This window comes from Pelobates fuscus, chromosome 4 (assembly GCF_036172605.1).
Source record: "Pelobates fuscus isolate aPelFus1 chromosome 4, aPelFus1.pri, whole genome shotgun sequence".
Lineage (NCBI taxonomy): Eukaryota > Metazoa > Chordata > Amphibia > Anura > Pelobatidae > Pelobates > Pelobates fuscus.
In genome coordinates this window covers 39760292-39780848 of record NC_086320.1, presented here as the reverse complement: position 1 = coordinate 39780848, position 20557 = coordinate 39760292, and the positions used below count along the sequence as shown (strand labels likewise).

At 42.5% G+C, this 20557-nt stretch overlaps 1 protein-coding gene across 2 annotated transcripts in view; it reads right to left on the bottom strand.

The window, feature by feature from the left end:
• Nucleotides 1–20557, bottom strand: part of TAF2 (TATA-box binding protein associated factor 2) — an 81493-nt gene that overhangs the window by 17708 nt on the left and 43228 nt on the right. For both annotated transcript variants that reach the window (XM_063451108.1, XM_063451109.1), the window contains 3 exons: nucleotides 15959–16152; nucleotides 15652–15791; nucleotides 13944–14013 (listed from right to left, as the gene is read on the bottom strand). In XM_063451108.1, the coding sequence (XP_063307178.1) occupies nucleotides 13944–14013; nucleotides 15652–15791; nucleotides 15959–16152 (404 nt within the window). The remainder of the gene's footprint in view (nucleotides 1–13943; nucleotides 14014–15651; nucleotides 15792–15958; nucleotides 16153–20557) is intronic.

Below are 20557 nucleotides of genomic sequence, written 5' to 3'. Positions count from 1 at the left end.
TACCCCTAACCCCCAGCAGTACCCCTACCCCCCCACAGCACCCCTACTCCCCCAGAAGTACCCCTACCCCCCAGAAGTACCCCTACCCCCCACAGCACTCCTACCCCCCAAAGCACCCCTACCCCCCCACAGCACCCCTACTCCCCCAGAAGTACCCCTACCCCCCCAGAAGTACCCCTACCCCCCACAGCACTCCTACCCCCCAAAGCACCCCTACCCCCCCACAGCACCTCTACCCCCCAGCAGTACCCCTACCCCCACAGCACCCCTACCCCCACAGCAGTACCCCTACCCCCCACAGCACCCCTTATCCCCCAGAAGTACCCCTACCCCCCAAAGCACCCCTACCCCCCCACAGCACCTCTACCCCCCAGCAGTACCCCTACCCCCACAGCACCCCTACCCCCCACAGCACCCCTACCCCCCCACAGCACCCCTACCCCCACAGCACCCCTACCCCCCACAGCACTCCTACCCCCCACAGCACCCCTACCCCCCCAACAGCACCCCTACCCCCCCACACAGTACCCTTACCCCCCAGCAGTACCCCTACCCCCCACAGCACCACCTCTACCCCCCACAGCACCCCTACCCCCCCACACACAGTACCCCTACCCCCCGCAGCACCACCTCTACCCCCCACAGCAGTACCCCTACCCCCCACAGCACCCCTACCCCCCACACAGCACAGCACCCCTCTCACACACACATTACCCCTCATACACACACACATACAGCACCCACCCACACAGCACCCCCACAAACACACACAGCACCCCCCACACACACAGCACCGCACACCTCAATGCAGTATGTGTGTGTATTCAGCAGTCTGTGTGTGTGCGTGTATTCAGCCGACTGTGTGTGTGTACTCAGCAGTCTGTCTGTATGTGTATTCAGCAGACTGTGTGTATATTCATCAGTCTCTGTATTCAGCAGTCTTGTGTGTGTGTGTATTCAGCAGACTGTGTGTGTATATTCATCAGTCTCTGTATTCAGCAGTCTTGTGTGTGTGTGTATTCAGCAGACTGTGTGTGTATATTCATCAGTCTCTGTATTCAGCAGTCTGTGTGTGTATGTATTGCATTTGTTGGAGATACTAATAAATATAAGCTTAATTTTATCTATTTATATCATTATTTAAAATGTGTATCATTGAACTCTCTGTGTTCTTTTTAAACAAAAGTTATTAGTTCGGACAACGTACGAGTTGTTTTTTCTAAACTTAAACCTCAGTATTTGGATTTAATTGCCGTGTTGGCACTTTAAGGAAAAAAAAGTTGGCACTCTGACTCAAAAAGGTTCGCCATCACTGGTATAAGTGATGTTTTAAGGAAACTCAGATCCTATCAGTAATAGTGAGGTCAGTCGTATCTTGAAAACCTATAGATGGAATGACAGCATACTACATGTATTCCTAACCCTATAGTGTTAACACGACCATCTAGCCCACCTGGGCCCCTCATGCCTCCATAAATCTAGTGAAAATCTTACTGTATTCAAGCCAGAAGCTGTAATTCTGCATGCTGAGACTCAGGAAAAACAAGCAGTCTGCTGACATGTGATAGCCTGATCCAATCACAGTGCTTCCCCATAGGATTGGCTGAGACTGACAAGGAGGCAGATCAGGGGCAGAGCCAGCATGATTCAAACACAGCCCTGACCAATCAGCATCTCCTCATAGAGATGCATTGAATCAATGGTGTCTGCATGCAGTGGGAGGAGATACTGAATCACAGGATGCTCTTGCACAGCAGATATGAGTGGATGGAGGCATATTACGCCTCCATCAACTCAGAAGTCCCTCTAGTTCAATCTGAGTGACTGCACCTGGAGGTGTTCCTAGCTTTCAATGTAAACACTGTATTTTCTCAGAAAATACAGTGTTTACATGAGAAAGGCTGTAGGGAGCTATAGTTCTCACCTGAAAAACCTCATTAAGCTGAAGTTGTTCAGGTGACTATCGTGTCCCTTTAAAGTCTCAGGTCTGGCACAACTGGTTTGAAACAGCCACGATATATAGAAGCGGGCTCCACGGACACATTGGTAATAACGTAATGTATGACAGGGCTTAAAATGTCAACTCGGTACTAGAAACCCCGAGTGAGCTATCTGCCCTGGATGTACAAATTCAACCCTGGTGTGTCATAGATGCTGTCGGCTTGCAGTGGAGAGTAAGTAGCCTGGTCAATAGACAAGGACTTGACATTTTAGGCCCTGATACAGGAGTGTTGAAACTGCCGGCTTGCATGTGTTGGAAAAAGTACTTATATTCCTGGTCCAAACAATAGCTGCGGAAATTTAAGCACTGTTGTCCAAATAAATCTGAAGTTTGACAGTCACTAGAGGTATTTAACCTCCACAATGGCTATATTTTACATTGCAAGGTTAAAACTACAGTAACATGGCACTCAGACCACTTCATTGAGAAAAAGTGGTCTGGGTGCCTAGAGTGTGCCTTTAAGGTTATTAAAGTATTAGATAGCAACTTGTGGCAAATATGGCTGCACAGCCTGAGTCACTATATATAGATGTTTCTACTTTTAAAATTTTAAGTTCAAAAGGACAAACTTTTTTATTTTTTATTTTAATGTTCCTTTGACTTGCTGAACTATTCTTTTTTTAGATGTAACATTAAAAAAACAAAAAACAAAACCGAAATAATAAAAAAAACACAAAGATATTTTAAAGAGAATTAACATAACGCAATAAAATATTGGAAATTTGCTTTTTTTAATGAGGTGCTCTGCTTTCTTTTAAATTTATATTTAAAATTTAACAAATAACATCGGAATTCAGTTCAGTCCTGGAACAGCCAGGAAAGCTCAACTTAAAAACTATACAATCAATAGGTGGATGAAGAGATCGTTTTTTTTTTTTTTAAATAGTGTTACTTCTGTTTAACGTAGGCTCCATACAGATACGTGCAATATTACAGACTTTCATTTACCTTTTTACGGCTTTTGCCAATCATTATAATCTGCAACATACACATATTATACAGCGCTACGGAATTTGCTGGCGCTCTATAAATAATATTAATAATAATTATACAAGTGAAATATTCACTGAAATTATTTGATTTATGTGTATACTAAACGTCATTATGGAAAAAAGCTTTTTCAATGTATCTCAGTGTTAATTAGGTAACACAGTCATAGAGTCATATAATATGTCAAAGAGTTTAACACAGAAATAACCTATTTTCCATTAATAAAATCTATGAAATAGCAGTTATTCAGAAATAAAAACCAGGATTAACACACACCGCCTGCCACGCTTGGATATAATTCGGGGCAATTTCTTTTCAGTAGAAATTCTGTTATACCCAATTACATAATATATTAGGTCATTAGCAGTGGTGAGCATATTACAAAGCATTCAGTCTTACAAACACATGCAGTCTCAAATAATTCCTCTAGAAAGACTGGTACATTCTGTCTGAGTACGAGCGCTTGTAATGGGGGCAATTGCACGCCTGTTTTTAATTCCGCTCAGTGTTTATGGAAAATAAATTAACACAAGCCAGGTCAATTCAGTAACTGAAATAATGCTTTACTTCTTCTGTAGCCTTCCAGTTGTAGGGCAGCTTTTGCCCATATCTCAGCAATAACGGTGTTGAGCTTCATAAAGGGGCCCCTGGCAATTTTATGATCTTTTTTTAAAGCTAAGTTACTGTTCTAGAATATGAGAAAACATCCTCTCCAGACTGAACTGAGGTTTGTTTCCGGCACTGCAAGACTATACAAATGGAGGAGGTGAACCTAAAGAGACTGCAGCAGCAGAATGAACACGCACAAATTAAAGAGGTATCCAAGAGTTAAACAGGATTTTATTAAAGACACGGAGGCTCCTATTATGCTTCTCTTTCTTTATTTTCCCTCAGCAGCGAAGAGAGAAATGAGTGAAAAAGAGAAAAACATATCATTAACATATATACATATTCAACATATTCCACAGTGCTACATTGGGGAACCTCCCCCTTTTAGTATATAAGGTGTAGCACTCTCTTCCTCTTCCTCTTTCTTCGCTGCTCCCTCAGACCAGCTAAGTACATTTATTGACTATATCATTATACTGTCATCTATACCTACTCTGCCTGCAGTTTTATCTGCAGGGTTTGGTTCTAAGTTTTATTCATTCCTTATACTGTTTTTTTCTTTCCTTTGGGGTGGGCTCTTGCCCCTCTTCACCCTGACCGGGTTTTGACCCGACCCGTTTTTCACCCGGGTCCCTGGGCTCCTCTGTGCCCCTGACTATCCCCCCACCCCACCCTTGTCGTTTTCGACAACCGTTATATCCCGCCTTCCTTACTCCACGGCGGTCTTTCACACCTTCTCGGTTCCGCCGCGGGCGCGTTCTGCGCATGCGCGGACACTCGCGGCGGCCATTTTCTTGGTTTCCCGTCGCCGATAGTGCCGGCGACCATTTTAAGCCTCATTACTCGGCGTGTTTTTGCTCCGAGGAGGCTGCTTGACCCCGCTCCTGCTCTTACCGGGTATTTTTTCTCTCCTGCTCTGTCCTTTGTGCGTGGGTTAAGCAATCCAGCACCTCTGTCCTTTAGCCTTACATTAACTGCTAGTCTGTTACCATGCAGTCTGCCTGTGGTGATTTGAATCCCCACCCTGTCCCACTTAAGGGTACCACAGCATCTGATTCCCAGGCCGACTCCAACCTTATAGGTTCTGAGGAATTCCAATCCCTTTTGGACACTACTATGTCCACCTCTATTAACAAGGCCATCTCCTCGGCCATGGGAGCTATGTCATCTAGTATCTCCCTATCTATCTCTCAGGCCCTTAGACAGGCCCTTCCCGCCCAGTCGGGCACAGGGCCCTCTCCCAACTCCCTTGATGAGTTTAGCCCAGGGCGCAAGGCGCCTGCCAAGCGCAAACACACCGCTGACCCTCCCCACACCCAGGTACAGCCTGGTTTGAATGACACGCCTCAGGCTGTCGATGATGGCGCGCAACAACCGCGCAGTAGAGCTACTGGCCGGGCTACGGCGGCCAGGGAATGGAAACGGGCACGTGCCCATGATTTATTGTCCGATTCGGACGAGGATGGGGACGAGGAGTCAGACAACCAATTCTCAGATCCCTACGGGGACGAGGTTTCAGGGGACGATGACCTACCAGGGTCACAATTCCCTTCCAGGCAAACCAAGGCCAAAACCCCTTCAGGGGCCCATGATGCAGAGCTAACCTCTGACGAGAAAGATGCCCTGGTCTTTGACCCGGACAACCTCAGGCACCCCCGCTCCGCGGAATGGGAACCCGCGACCCATATAGCCCGATACCTGGCCCTTAGGGTACGGAAATCCCTCTCACAGGAGGGCCGGAACAAGCTGAGGGCAGAATGCCCACGCCCGATCATACCCGATGCGGTAGCCAAGACCCCTGAGGTAGACCCCCAGATTGTGCAGTTTCCGGGCAAGTCGGGTTGGAAACCCAAAAAAGGCCTAGACTACTCCATGCGGAACTGTCAGGACAAGTTCCTTGACACCCTGGGCCCGGTCACCAAATTGTATGAGCTGCTAGAGACGGCTCAGTCGACTGGGGCTCCAGTAGACTTTGAGGTGGCGTTCGGCTGGCTCCAGCGCCTGATTTGCATGATAGGCAACGCCAATACGGCCATGTCGACAGAGCGCAGGAAAGCCATCCTGCTTAAGATTGAGCCCAAGCTCGCAAGCATGGCCTCTAACGAGCCCGGTGCCTCCGCAAACGGCCTTCTATTTGGAGAATCCTTTGTAAAGGACCTAGGGTCTTACGTAAAGACATTCACGGCCTTGGACAAGGCCCAATCCTCCATTAAGAGGGTTTTTAGCCCAAAGGTTTTTGGCGGGGCCGGTAGAGGTAGGAGCCGTCTACCCGGCCGCAACCCCCGGGGTTTCTCAAGACCGGGCAGAGGCTCCTTCAACCAACAGAGACCGACCCAGGAACGGTCCTTCACCCCATTTTTCCCCTCGCGAGGACGGGCTTGGCATCCCCGCGGCAGTCGAGGAGCACCCACGGCAAAACGCCCTTATGGTGAGTACCATGTTCCCCCTTTCTTCCCATATACAGGTAGGGGGCAGACTGACCCGGTTCGCCCGGGCATGGTCACTTGTCACGTCAGACAGTTGGGTGTTACAGGCAATAAGGGGTTACCAGCTAGAACTAACCGCTCCCCCCATTCAGCCCTCTCCCCCAAGGGCGATTCACATGCCATCTGCACACTTAGATCTCATCTCTACGGAGATCAGGGAATTACAGGCCAAGAAGGCCATAGAAGAGATCCCTCTAGACACACCGGGTTTCGTAAGCAACCTTTTTCTAGTGCCCAAAAAGGGAGGCGGGGTACGCCCGGTTATCAACCTGCGGCCCCTAAATGCCTTCATACAATACAGGCACTTCAAGATGGAGGGCATTCACTGCCTCAGAGACCTACTCCTACCCGGAGACTGGATGGTCAAATTAGATTTACAAGATGCTTACCTAACGATCCCAGTAGCCTCGATTCACAGGAACCTACTCCAGTTCTGCTGGGAAGGCAAGAAGTGGCGTTTCACATGCCTACCTTTCGGCCTGTCCTCCGCCCCGTGGTGTTTCACGAAGGTCCTAAAACCAGTGGTGACCTTCCTCAGGTTACACGGAGTCCGCCTTATCATTTACCTGGACGACATCCTAATACTCTCCGGGACTCGATCCCTCTTACTAGAACACTTAGGGTGGGCCCTACACCTCATACAGAACCTAGGCTTCCTTGTAAATTGGAAGAAGTCGGTTCTGATCCCCTCTCAACAAATGGAATTCCTCGGATTCCGTATCGACTCCGTACTACAGGTTCTCTGCCTCCCAACAGAGAAGATGTCCAACATCAAGAGGGAAATAAAGAAACTGATGCAAAGGCCGGACATATCCCTACGCCAACTGGCGCGGGTAATCGGCCTGTTAGCGGCCTCTATCCAGGCGATTTTCCCAGGCCCGCTACACTACAGAGCCTTACAACGGCTGAAAGCGGCCTGCCTGAGAAGTGGCCACTCGTACGAATCTCACATTTCCCTGGACACAGAGTCGAGGGAGGAACTGAACTGGTGGCTAACCCACATGGAAGCTTGGAACGGCCGAGCGATCTTCGGGTCCACTCCAGACCTGGTGATCGAATCGGACGCCAGCTTACATGGCTGGGGCGCGCGCTGCGGCAATATATCCACAGGAGGCAGGTGGTCCACGGAGGAGTCCTTCTTACACATAAACTCTCTGGAACTGCTGGCGGCCTCGTTCGCCATTCGCAGTCTGTCTCCCAGAGGCATCTCATGCTCGATCCTCCTCAAGCTGGACAATGTCTCAGCCGTAAGATACATAAACCATCTAGGGGGAACCAGGTCTCGCATCCTAGCGGTTTTGGCCAGAGACTTCTGGAACTACTGCTTACAAAACAGCGTGTCCGTTACCGCGGAACACATCCCGGGCCTAGACAACTACACCGCGGACTGGAACTCCCGCTACCTGAGGGACTCGGGAGATTGGAAACTGCTACCGAAATTATTCCGCAGAATCTCGTCCCTGTGGGGACCTTTGAGCATGGATCTGTTCGCATCCAGACTCAACACACAACTACCGAAGTTCTGCAGCTGGAGACCAGACCCGGAGGCAGTAGCGACAGACGCTTTCCTCCAAGATTGGTCCGAGGGCAGGGCTTACGCCTTCCCTCCGTTCAACCTGATAGCTCGTTGCCTGGCGCACCTCCGGCGCTTCAAGAGCTCATTGGTACTGATAACCCCGTGCTGGAGATCTCAACCTTGGTTCCCACATCTGCTGGAGATGGCGATAGACCACCCACGGCTACTGCCGGACCATCCATCGCTATTGACCAACCCAGATGGGGAGAACCACCCCCTGGTGGAACAGGGCCTTCTCCGCCTCATGGCGTGGCTCCTTTCCGGGGACCCTGGGAGATCACGGAGGTTTCGAACACGACTGTGCGGCTCCTGGCAAACGCATGGGCACCTGGTACACGACAAGCCTATGCTGCAGCATGGAGACAGTGGGCCAATTGGTGCTTGGGACGATCATTGGATCCGATATCAGCCCCTGTGAAATCGGTACTAGATTTCCTTACGCACCTGTTCGAATCAGGCAAAGCCTTCCGCACGGTCAATGTTTTCCGCTCGGCCATCTCAGCCGGGCACGACCAGGTGGACGGCCTCCCACTGGGTCAGAATCCTCTGATTTGTCGTTTGCTCAAGGGAGTTCGTTTCTCACGTCCCCCCACATCCAGATACGGGTCCTTCTGGGACGTCACCTGTGTGTTCAGACTCATAGATGGCTGGCCCACTAACGTAGATCTTTCTCTTAAACAATTGTCAGCAAAACTACTGATGCTGCTTTGCCTTCTATCCTGCAAACGGGTATCAGACGTGAGAGCCTTGGACTGGCGAGCACGTTCATTCACCCCGGAGGGGGTGTCATTCGATATTTCACGAAGAACGAAGTCGGCCACCAAACAGGTCTGCTATCCGCGGATACCGGGTTTACCTAACTTATGCCCAATAGCGTGCCTAAAAGAATACGAATCTCGCACCTCTACACTACGCCCGTCCAATGACGGGCCTCTGTTCATCTCCCTGAAAAAACCCCATCTGCCGGTATCCACACCGACGCTGGCACGATGGATTAAATGGATACTAGCTACGGCCGGAATAGACGTCTCTGTTTTCTCATCTCACTCTGTTAGAGGCGCCATGGCCTCTAAAGCTTCGGCGGCCGGTTGCCGCTTGGAAGACATTCTGAAGGCTGCAGATTGGTCTACGGAATCCACATTCAGGAACTTTTACTTTAGACCGATACAACATTTTTCAGATAAAGTCATTGCTCAGCTTTAAACAAGCATAATAGGAGCCTCCGTGTCTTTAATAAAATTCCTAGATTTTACTAGTAGCATGACGTAAAGTCATGATTTTATTAATGACACGGAGGCGAGTATTATTCCCTCCCTCCCTCCCTGGGTTGGAGGTGATGATATGGTTTTTCTATTGCATTCTATCCTTTCTGGACTATATCACGACTTACTCCTTTAGGACGGGTCTTCCTGGCCCATAGTCTATTTATTTATGCTGTATAGATTTTACGCTCTCTGTCGTTTGGCTTAGTTTACTTTAACTTTAATTGATCATGATCATCGCACTTTATGTTATGTCTAGTTAATATGTCATTTATTCCTTTTCAGAAGTCAAGATTACTATATATAAAGTGGAAAATATTACACCCAGTTGCAAGTTGAGATTTTACCATATTTTCTCCCCTCTCTCATTTTAGCGTGATTTCAATTACTTATGGAACTAACAGGAGCTTCGCAGTTGACTCCGCATTTCCAGGAAGATATGTTCAGCTTCCCGAGTTTAAAGTTCAAATTCGAGTTCTGGTTCGGTTTACGGGTCTTCGGATCGCGACGAAAGAGGAAGAGGAAGAGAGTGCTACACCTTATATACTAAAAGGGGGAGGTTCCCCAATGTAGCACTGTGGAATATGTTGAATATGTATATATGTTAATGATATGTTTTTCTCTTTTTCACTCATTTCTCTCTTCGCTGCTGAGGGAAAATAAAGAAAGAGAAGCATAATAGGAGCCTCCGTGTCATTAATAAAATCATGACTTTACGTCATGCTACTAGTAAAATCTAGGAATTATGTGGTTATTCACTAAACTGAGAACTATGAAGAATCGAAAAGGAAATTCTAGATCAAAATGTTATCATGTCCTCCGTGTAAAAATTAAACAACATAAAACAATAGAACACAAAAACGAAAATCTACACAATTTTATTCAAATACCAGATTTGGGGCCTGCCAATTGCAAACTTTATGACTTTTCAAATATTTGTGCGGTATTTGGCATTTTGCTCCAAAACAGTGATTGTTAAGATATCACAATGTAGGTTTCTAGGAATTTTCTACAGCAGAAAGCTGGCAACTCAACAACCAACTCTACAAAGCATCATGGTAGTTGCTGTTCTTACCGACTAGGGATGTACTTTTAGGTCATCCTTGACAATGTGGAAGAAACAGGGACAAATGTATCCATAGAGATCAACATTGAAAATCAGTAACCAGATTTTTAATAAAAAAAATAAAATAAAAAGTTTTTTTTTTTTTTTTTTTCCCCCATCATGTCATTTATGTTCCCATAAAATGTTTGCTACAGAAAGCAATTTATATTATGCAAGCATGTTTGGATCAACAATTTATTATTCCATGTTTGCCTGTGAGATGATGATATAAATACCACATGAAAGAAACAGGGCTGTTTGGGGGTTTAGTGGTACCAGAAGGCTTAGCTGTGACTTTTGTTTAAAATTAGTAAATATAATGCTTTGTTTTGGAACGGTCCTGAAAACCAAACTATAATCTTTTTAACGTCATATTAACACTATAGTTTTTATTTACGTGCAAACCAAAGTTACAAGATAAATAGATACACATTATCATACTACTCAACATTTAAAATGGACGAGGGACACTTTACTTTTACACAGACTGATTTCTACACACATGTATTCTAGTTTAACCCCTTAAGGACACATGACATGTGTGACATGTCATGATTCCCTTTTATTCCAGAAGTTTGGTCCTTATGGGGTTAAAGACATTACTGTGGCATTTTATTGCTGCGGTTTTCTGCTATAGCTATAAACGAAGACACACAAACAATATGGAGCTCCTAGAAAAGAGGGATACTGAGATAGAAAAGAGGGACAGGGAGATTCGGGCCCAAACAGGGACTGTTCCACCTAAATAGATTCCCTGTTAATTAAAGGAGCACTCCGATTATCATAACTCCATCATACCTTTTTTTTATGAATGGGAAGCTACTGACTGGCTTCAGCTGACCACTCCGTTTCAGAAGCAGCTGAGGGAACTGGAGATCCAGCATTGGAGGCAATCTTTGGGGTTTATATGTTCGAAAATAGTTTAACCCCTTCAGGTAACAAAGCACCGGGGGTACTCTGGGCACCATAACAACTTAATTGTGACTGGGGTGTTCCTTTAAGTAAACCTGTTCATCTAGTAAATGTGAAATACAATATAAACATTTTCTCAACACACCTCTTTCAATGAGAGGAAATAAAACCAGACAAAAAGTGATTTTAATTTTCAGAATGTCTGTTCGGATTCAAATGCTCTATACAGGCACAACACAATCTGTGCCTGCATAAAAAAAAAAATTGATTCACATATTCTTGATTTTGGTATCATGACAGACTGAAATTTGTATTTGCTCTGTATCTTAACGCCGCTTACAGCATTAACTAAATGCTAACAAACATATCTTATTGAATATTAAGTTTTACTTTAAATGTCTGTCCACTGCACAGTGCTCCTGAAAAATTTCAAAATATACATAGATAGATCGATACATATGGCTTAAAATTTGAAGTCCTTATGCTACTAGCTAAATAATTTTTTTTAAATGTATATGTATACACACACACACACAGGATGTGTCAGTATGCTCTAACAATAGTGAGCTTTAATGCTGTTGGGATGCATCGACACGCCCCGTGGTTTTGGTGTGAGCGGGTTTAAATTCCTGCTCACACCTATGAGTCCCAGGTATTAACCAATACCATGGGCACCTATCACCAGGGGGGCATTTTTAGTAGCCCTAAACTTTTTTGATGAGCTACATGCAGGACAATAAGCAGCTCATTAAGTAGCCATTTAAATGCCTATAAGTTGATTGCAGTGAGAGCAGGGTTAAATTCCTGCTCACATCAGGAAACCCAGACAATCAAGGCGTATATGGGGCTCCCCTCTGTCACCTGGGGATATTTTTAGTGGTTCTAGACCAGGGATAGGCAACCTTCAGCACTACATCCCCACTACATAATGCTCTTACACCCATAATGCTGGCAAAGCAGCATGGGAGGTGTAGTTCAAAACATCTGGAGTGCTAAAGGTTGCGTGTTTGCCTGTTCTAGACTGACTGGTGAGCTGTGTGCAAGCCTGTGCTTATGCCTATTGTGATTAGAGCTGGGCTTTGACAGCAGCCCAGCACCAATCACAGTATAATCGACTGGAAAACAAGCTCCATTCATAATTACATAGAATGCAGTGGTCACAGACCAATCTCTCACGTTTTAACTAGGAAACCGATCTTTTGATATCATTACTGATAATAGCAGAGGGTTTCCCTAGGGCTAGGGTTAGAATTAGGAGTATATGTAGGGTTCCAGTTAGTGAGGGTTAGAGTAAGGTAAGAGTTACTGCTGGGTTTGGGTTAATGCTTTTTTTTTTTTTTTTTTTAAGCATAGAGTAGGACTAAGGTTACGTGTGGGTGAACAGTTAACATTAGTGTAAGCATAGGGTTAGGGTTGGTATGCAATTTAGTTAGGGGTTGGTAAAGAGTTAACTAACTATTTAAAACTATTTAGATCCTGGACATATGAGGCATTTAACAATCGGGACTGATGGAGTAAAAATGGATGTGTAAAAATTATTATACGCAATGTGAAAACAAAACATGTTGCATTTAATCACAAGTAATGTTGTGTTAGGTATACATAGAAGATATTAAATGAAAGCCCTTTCTGTCCATTAAAAACCCCCAAATACAATATGTATGGCGGCACTTAAAGAGAAACTATTAAATTATGGTGGAACAAACATCACATCGCACAAATTCTAGGTTTTGTTTTGCTTCAGAACTTGGACAATTGCCTTAATCCTTAAAGGACTAAATAAAGAATAGCCTATGAAAATATGTATAACGATGTAAAGTAATCATCAGAGCGGCCAATATGTACAATACGCTTTGTCTGGAACCTCTGTATACTGACTTTCACAATAAATAAAGAATAAAAATGAAAATAAAAAAATGAATAGCTTATGATGTGGTTTTCCTTTACCACTCAGAATCTCATGTTTGATAAATATAATAATTCTAATACTTAGTAAATCACCAGGCGAATAACCAGTCTGATGTCACGTAAAACAAACAAAACCAATGTTGCTTCATTGTATTTGTTTCTGAAAGCAGGGACACAATGAAGTAGTTGAAATGAATGTTCGGGCAAACAGCGGATAGCATGTATACATTCTCTGGAGAAAATCAAATCACACAATAAATTGTGACCATAACAGTGGACCTACAGAGTAGAGATTGGCAACAATCTGCTTCACTGACATCACGAGCATCTGGGTTATATAATTACATAAATTTAGAGAGGGGAGAGGGGACTCAACCTCCCTCCTGCTGCTGAACAGGCCTATTCATGATTAAATCTGCTTATAACATACTTTATTTATCTAATGGTTAAACATGCAAGCACAAAAGAATGAATGTGCAACTCAACACTATCCTACATTTCATTGCAATGCTTTAACCCCATCTAGTGTGAGCTGACTGATTCACAGCACATGACTTCAGAATTTCTTGCCAACATAATACAGTAGCTCATCCAAACCAGGTAGGGTATACACACACACATATATATATATATATATATATATAAATAAAAGCAGCTACAATATAATGTAAAGGTATTCCCTTGGGTAATTGGGTGTACTCATTAAATTGGCCGAAAATCTAAACTTCCCTTTACAATTAGCCACAATTCTCTGTTCACTGAAAAGGGCCTGTTTTAGTATTACAGATGCATGATTGCCAAATGCTTACAGTGAGTGGTAAGGTGGGAAAGTGATAGAAAAGACTAATACTCCCAGTTGAAGGCAATTGGAGAAGGAAAACATTAACTTTATGAAACACAAGCACCAAAACATCTATATGTTAATGTAGTAGTGGCCTCTGTGCATAGATGCTGTTATTTTTATCTGTTAATGTAAAACAGCAATATTTCCATTTAGCCGAGAACACTCCTATTGGCAATCAATCTAGATCTGCTTTGTATCTAAAGCAGTTTGAAGAGAACTGGAGTAGCACGTAAGTGGTTTCCTACTTACCGAATGTATGGTAAAGGATCAGTTTGGGCCATGCTGAGTAACCACTGCAAGTCTTCATAGCTTCTGTCAACTACAAATACACAGCCATATTAATTTAATATATTGATATATACTACACATCACAAATGTATTCATCATCACAAATGTATTCATAGAGACCATTTCCGGTATTAAGAGTCATTGAAATTCCCTTTCTGGGTTCCAATCATTTTTTATACTGTATTTTAAGGGACATGGTGCATTGAAAAAGGGTTGTACCCGAAACGTCTGTTTATTATTCTGTCCACCAATAAATTTTGGTAGCACTTTGCTTGTGCACATAGCAACATTTTGCGCAGCCTCTATTTGTTTGATTTGTACTGTAGACTTTTTCTACAAAAGCAATAAATCATTTTAAGACGAACTGCAGAAAAATGATTTATTAAAATTATTATATCATGCGACATACCAATATTGTATTCTCTCTCTCCCTTCCCAAATACTGTAACTCTAGCCCACGTCAGTCGACCCCCAGCAATGCACCTGCACATTTTATATCTGCGGCTTCTAGAACCGTGCTGGCTAATCTAATACCATAAATGTATATGAGCTGGATTTCCCATGTTCCTTAGCCAGTTGTTGCAGATAGTGCATTGTACGATCACTATTGCAGGGAAGTCTAACCATCACTGTGCTGGCATACATTTATCTAACTGCCAGTAGAGGCAAATTAAAGCATGCCAAATGCAGCTGTTTTGAAAACGTTGTCAGGCCCTCATCTTAATGTCAAAACCCTAACAGTGCCTGGTGTGAAAAAGGACACTATGGTCAAAATGTTAATGTTTCCACTGGTAATTGCAGATCAAAGATTCACGTTGGTAGTTCGTAAAAATGTCATTGCAGAGTCCCTTTTCTTTCAGGTCACTTAAGGGGACCTACAGAGGGGTGTCATGACTACATCTAAGAAGGCTCAGGAGGAGTGGTGCAGAGTGCTAGTTCCTTAAGCATTAAAATACAAAGAGGAGTTAGCAAGTTAATTCAATGTGGCATTATCAACCTTTTAGCAAGAACCTACTGCAAGCTTCAATACAAGAAGGAATGTACCATAATGCCAATTCTGCTGGAAGGAACACTATACGTTTCCACTCAGTTTATTAGGAAAGGAAAACCACATACATATTTGACTAGCTGTTCTCATAGAGCTTAGTCTTGTGTGTTTTGTTTCCTAAAGAAGTTGATGATTTCTGTACAACGAAGGAAGTAAGTTGTAGACTTGATGACAAGGTGTTCAGTAAAACATTCCTCTGGCCTGGTAAGAGATACTTTTATTTACAAAGACATGTAGTTGATTCCCAAAAGCAATGTTTCTGGCTTCAGTTTCCAATGAAAGAGAAAGAACCAGTTATTAAGAAATTTTAAAAACTTAAGAAAAGTGTCAAATTCATGGGTGGTCAACACCTCTTTTTCCATCTACAACACTAGTGGAAAAAAGAAAGATCACCAACTGTTGCAGGACTAAACCCCGCATGATGCTGAGCTTTAAACCTAGCAGAGACTGCCTCATAGGAGGTGCAACAGCTGGAGACCTGACATTTCATCACCTCTGGACTATAAGGTCACTCATCTCTGATCAGTCATAGCAAGCTGTAAGTGCAATGGAAGAAGAATGTGAGAGAAACAAGATTCCTCTCAGATTCCCTTACTATTAGCAAAAATACATTTATATTACCTTTAGTGTAATCAACAACTGCCTCTAAAGCTGCTACTCTGACATCCACAAAGTGTCCATACTCTGCATACGATTTAAAGAGCGTTGGGTCGCTGGGTACATGTCCATTTTTCTGAAGAATACGAATGGCTCTGAGACAACTAGGAGAAAAAGGGCATCCATTTAAAAATAAAATATAGTTGGTTGCAACTTACTCCAGGTGGCATGGATCAGTAAATGATCACCAGAGCAGCTTGAAAAAGTTTTGGACCGTGAGAATATGTTCAGAAAGGATCAACTCATAGAATGTTCTAACAAACAAGCTTACCTAACTGTTATTATATGTCTATAACTGGGGAGAAGCTTTTCCATATTGAGAAACCGCGTTATCTCTTCTAGAATCAGGCGAACTTCAGCATTCAGGTTATCCAGAGTCCGTGATTCATTGTTAACGCTCACTGCGGGTGTTACTGAATTAGAGAGCGCATCGATCAGTTCCGCCCGATAATAATTGTCTGAAAACTGAATTAAGAATAAGTTAGAATGAAACAGCAATCCAATAATGAATGGGAGTTTTCTGTCCAAACACTCTAGCACATACACTGATCAAAGAAAAAAAAAAAGGTTCTAAAAATTACAGTCAAATAAGAGAAAAATAGGAATATATTTTTAGTGGGAAAAAAATAGTACAGTAAGGTATAGCTTTTAAAATTCAGACTGTAATAATCACAATTATCAGCTTTCTTCTGAGGAGAAAGCAAACGCTAAATTACTCTTAGAAAGTCATGGCATCTTGTACAGCCATATTCTAAAATAATGCAAAAGGGTAATAAGCGCTCTCTTATAAAGGGTGAGCAGCAGTTCACCAACAAGGTGTTCCCTCTACCTTGTGATAAATGGACAGATAAAATAGAAAGGTGAACAGCGCTAAAGATCAGAAATTGTACATACGTTTAGTAGAAATACCGCCCAGCGGAGTAACTTAAAAAGAGGAGAAACAAAGATACAAATAATGGTAAAGTATGCATGAACGATATAATTCCACAAGAACAAAGGTGTTATATTCACACTCACACTTTGAGGAGCTATATCAGCTCGGTGTTAAGAGCTTGGACGGAATAATCCCCGTCTATGGATTTCTTGAGGTTCCAGATCGTTGGTGAGTTTATAGGTGTAAGTATTCGTTATATGAAAAACAAGGGTAAAATACGCCACATGGTCTAGTACGTAAATATAAAATATTGTAGTAAGAGTAGATGATCCTACTTACATATACTAGAGCAACGACCTGCTCTAGTTTGGAGAATTTCAGGTGGAATAATCCCCACCTCGGGATATAGTGGACCCAGGTATAGCAGCAAAGCAGTATTAAATAGGAAGGAGGACAAAAAAAAATGACTGGATGGTTTAAAAATTATATATACTTTAATACAATAAGTAAAAAGTGAATAATACACTATAAAACCAGTCCTGTATAAAAGTCCAAAATTCTTCCTCACTTGACGCGTTTCGCCGAAGCTTTCTCAAAAGTGAAAATATAACACCGAGCTGATATAGCTCCTCAAAGTGTGAGTGTGAATATAACACCTTTGTTCTTGTGGAATTATATCGTTCATACATACTGTACCATTATTTGTATCTTTGTTTCTCCTCTTTTTAAGTTACTCCGCTGGCCAGTATTTCTACTAAACGTATGTACAATTTCTGATCTTTAGCGCTGTTCACCTTTCTATTTTATATATTCTAAAATAAATAAGAACACTGCAGTTTGGAAGAGAAAATGTGGCCTTTTGGAATAAAAACAAATAAACCAACTATCCCCAGCACAACAAACTGTATTCTAGCATGTGTGGGCGCCTGGAGTGCACCTTTACGGCGGTAATTCAGGTTTCTAGAGGTGGGGTACACAAAAAATTAAAACACTGTTGCAGTACATAAACAACAGCTTAAATCCCCCTACCTCAGTGCTACAACATAACAGTTTCAATCTTCTAAACTTAATTTCAAAGTGAAAGAATATTGTTGGCACCAAGTTACCAGGCCTGCTCTGTTCTCTATATACTTCAAATTAACCATACAAGCATACCATGTTGACAGTAATGTAACATCACACTCCAGTAACAGGGATAAAAGCAAATGCCGTTTCTGTGCCAATATATAAACAGTTCATTTTCCATAAATAGCTTAAATGTGTTACTTTATATTATAAGTGTTAGCAGGACTGGAAGATTACTTGTCTACACCACTGCGTCAAGTCCCCTACCCACCTCCAAAACAGGGGTGGCCAAAAGGAAGGGACATATACAAAAAAAAACATATAATATTAATCACGATATAGATATAGTTGCTTTAATGTAGAAATGCACTAACATGATGGATATGTTCTATGTATGCATAATCCTTAAAATGTTACTCCAATTACCATGACCATTTTTAGACGTTTTCATGGTGGTAATAGTCTGTATTTGCAGTGTTTCTGATTGAAACACTGGACATCCAGAGATACTTGAACTTTGCTTGGAGTGAAACCGTCCAGTCAAATGTTTTTCTATGGGAAGCATATGACTGGACAACGGCAGATTGAAGGCAGATGGCTCATGGAAATAAAGCGAGGAGGACCTTGCTTGGTGCTAAATTTAGGTTTTTGTTTTTTTTAAACTAAGAAAGGTGAAAAAGATCACTAGTGTCCAACAGGGTATAAGCTGTTCCCATCCACAGTTATCTATGAAAAGTACATGATATATAGTAAGACTGTAGGGTTATTTTTTAAAAGGATATTACACCTCAACATATCTCCTATATACACCTTGGTCTCCTCTCCAGCCGACACAAGGAAGATTCACCTTGGCCACCAATGATAGGCTGAGAGTGTCAGATGAGAGCAAGGGGCATAGCAGATGGGTGATATAACAACAACCTAGGTGTTAAACCGTTATCGATAAGGTAAGACTGAGCACAGAACTTGACATTTTTATAAAGTCCGCAGTGTTGCTTTAACTATGGAAGAAGAAGAAAAAAAAGTCTTTATTCACTAAGTGAAGCACCAATTTTATATTTTAACTTCCCCGTTTGTCTTTAGGGCACACTCGCTCTGCTCTCTGACTTACAATATGGAATTGGGAGATATAACGGACTTGCGTTAATATAAGACAAGAGAAACTCTTTGTTCCCCCCACATGCTACAGGATTGGATTTTGACAACCGACTGTAAGAGAGGATTGATTATAAAATAAATATTAATTTTGGAAAACATACCGCCGACCCTAAGCTCTTCGAAACAACCCTTTCAACACCCATAGTGTACACCAATTCATATAAACAGTTAAAAAATATATATACCCATGCTAAACTAATTAAAATAATTTCCTGGCTACAAGCTACGTAAACAAAATTAGTCAAATATCATTCCAGCTATGATGATTCAACAAGTGGGAACAAGATCAGATATGAAGAGAAGCTTATAATGTTTACCAGATCTAACAGAATTTATTTTCTATATACATATTAATCTTGGGACACCTCCACGCCGGGTGCATAAATGAATCCATTCTTAGGGGTTAGATATTTCAATCCAATGCTTCGAGAATGACGTAGAGGAAAATATATGCTATTTTAAACAATTTAGGAACATGTCAGTGGTGTGTTCAGGCAGCGAACGTGTACAAGATTAACACCACAACATGACAGCGAAATAAACAGATTACTAGCCAATGGAATATAATGAGATGTGAGGTTTTGCACAAAGACATTCACCACTAAGCCACAGGATTTAACCCATGCAGCTCAACAGAAAATGAGAGTTGATCTCTTAAATGTATGAACAACGCAACTCGTAATTCTTTTCACTATATTTTGCCTACGACTCCCGTAACAGGATTTTAAAGAGACATTAAACCATTTATCTGTTGCTCCATTAATAGAATGAGTAAATTAACTCACTCTGCCTAGAAAAAAAAAGACACCATCGTTTGTTTAAGATACATGCCTACTTTACCGAGTAAGAGTTGCCAAGCTCTATATTGAAGAATGAAGGCTGTCTGGGTCTCAAACAAGAACTCCATTTGACATCAGTAAGAGGGTTTTGTATATGTATTCAGGACTCACCATTTCCGCTTGCCACTAGCAAGGAATGTGAAAAGGCAGCTATGGCAGGGATGCACCCCTGCTGAGTGTGCCATGGACCCCCGAAACCCTTGCACTGGCGAGTGAATTTTAGGGGCAGCGTAGGATTTATATTTTAAGACCTGTGTACATTCAAACAAGGAGAACCAAACTAGGAATCCTGTATCATATTTATACAAAACACAGCCACTTATACCAATGCAGTAGCAGTGAAAGAACTAAGCCAGCCATAGCAGCCAGTGTTTTGTGGCAGTTGCAGTAGATTTGCTGCAGGTGCAAGTTAAGTAATTCTTGTGCAGCTGCAACCACTGCAGTTTCCAGGTGGCCTAAAATAACATAATAATGATATTAAAGTATTAACCTGGAAAAGTACTTTTAGTCTTTTGCCAGTGTGCAGATGGTGTTTTTAAAACTATAGGGTCAGGAATACAGGTTTGTGTTCCTGACCCTATAGTCATCCTTTAATACCTCTTTTTTTTGCTTTGTAGGAGCAGCCATCTTTAAAGTTCTATTTAAATCCATTGCAGAAGAGAACTTATTTGCCATGACTATATTTAAATGGGCTTAGATCATATTAATACTTCTGCATGACATCAGAATTTGCAAACATGCACTAGCTCTTACTTAAAGGGACATGCATCACTTTGAGACAACCGTCTCATTCATATCTTTAGCTTTAAATGAGACAGTTGCCTCATTTTGCAGGCTGAAAAAAAAAAGGCCAATCTGATTTTTTTCCCATGTTTACCTGCTTCTTCTCTCTTATGCTTTTCACACTTGCTCCACACTTATCTAACCAACCAGT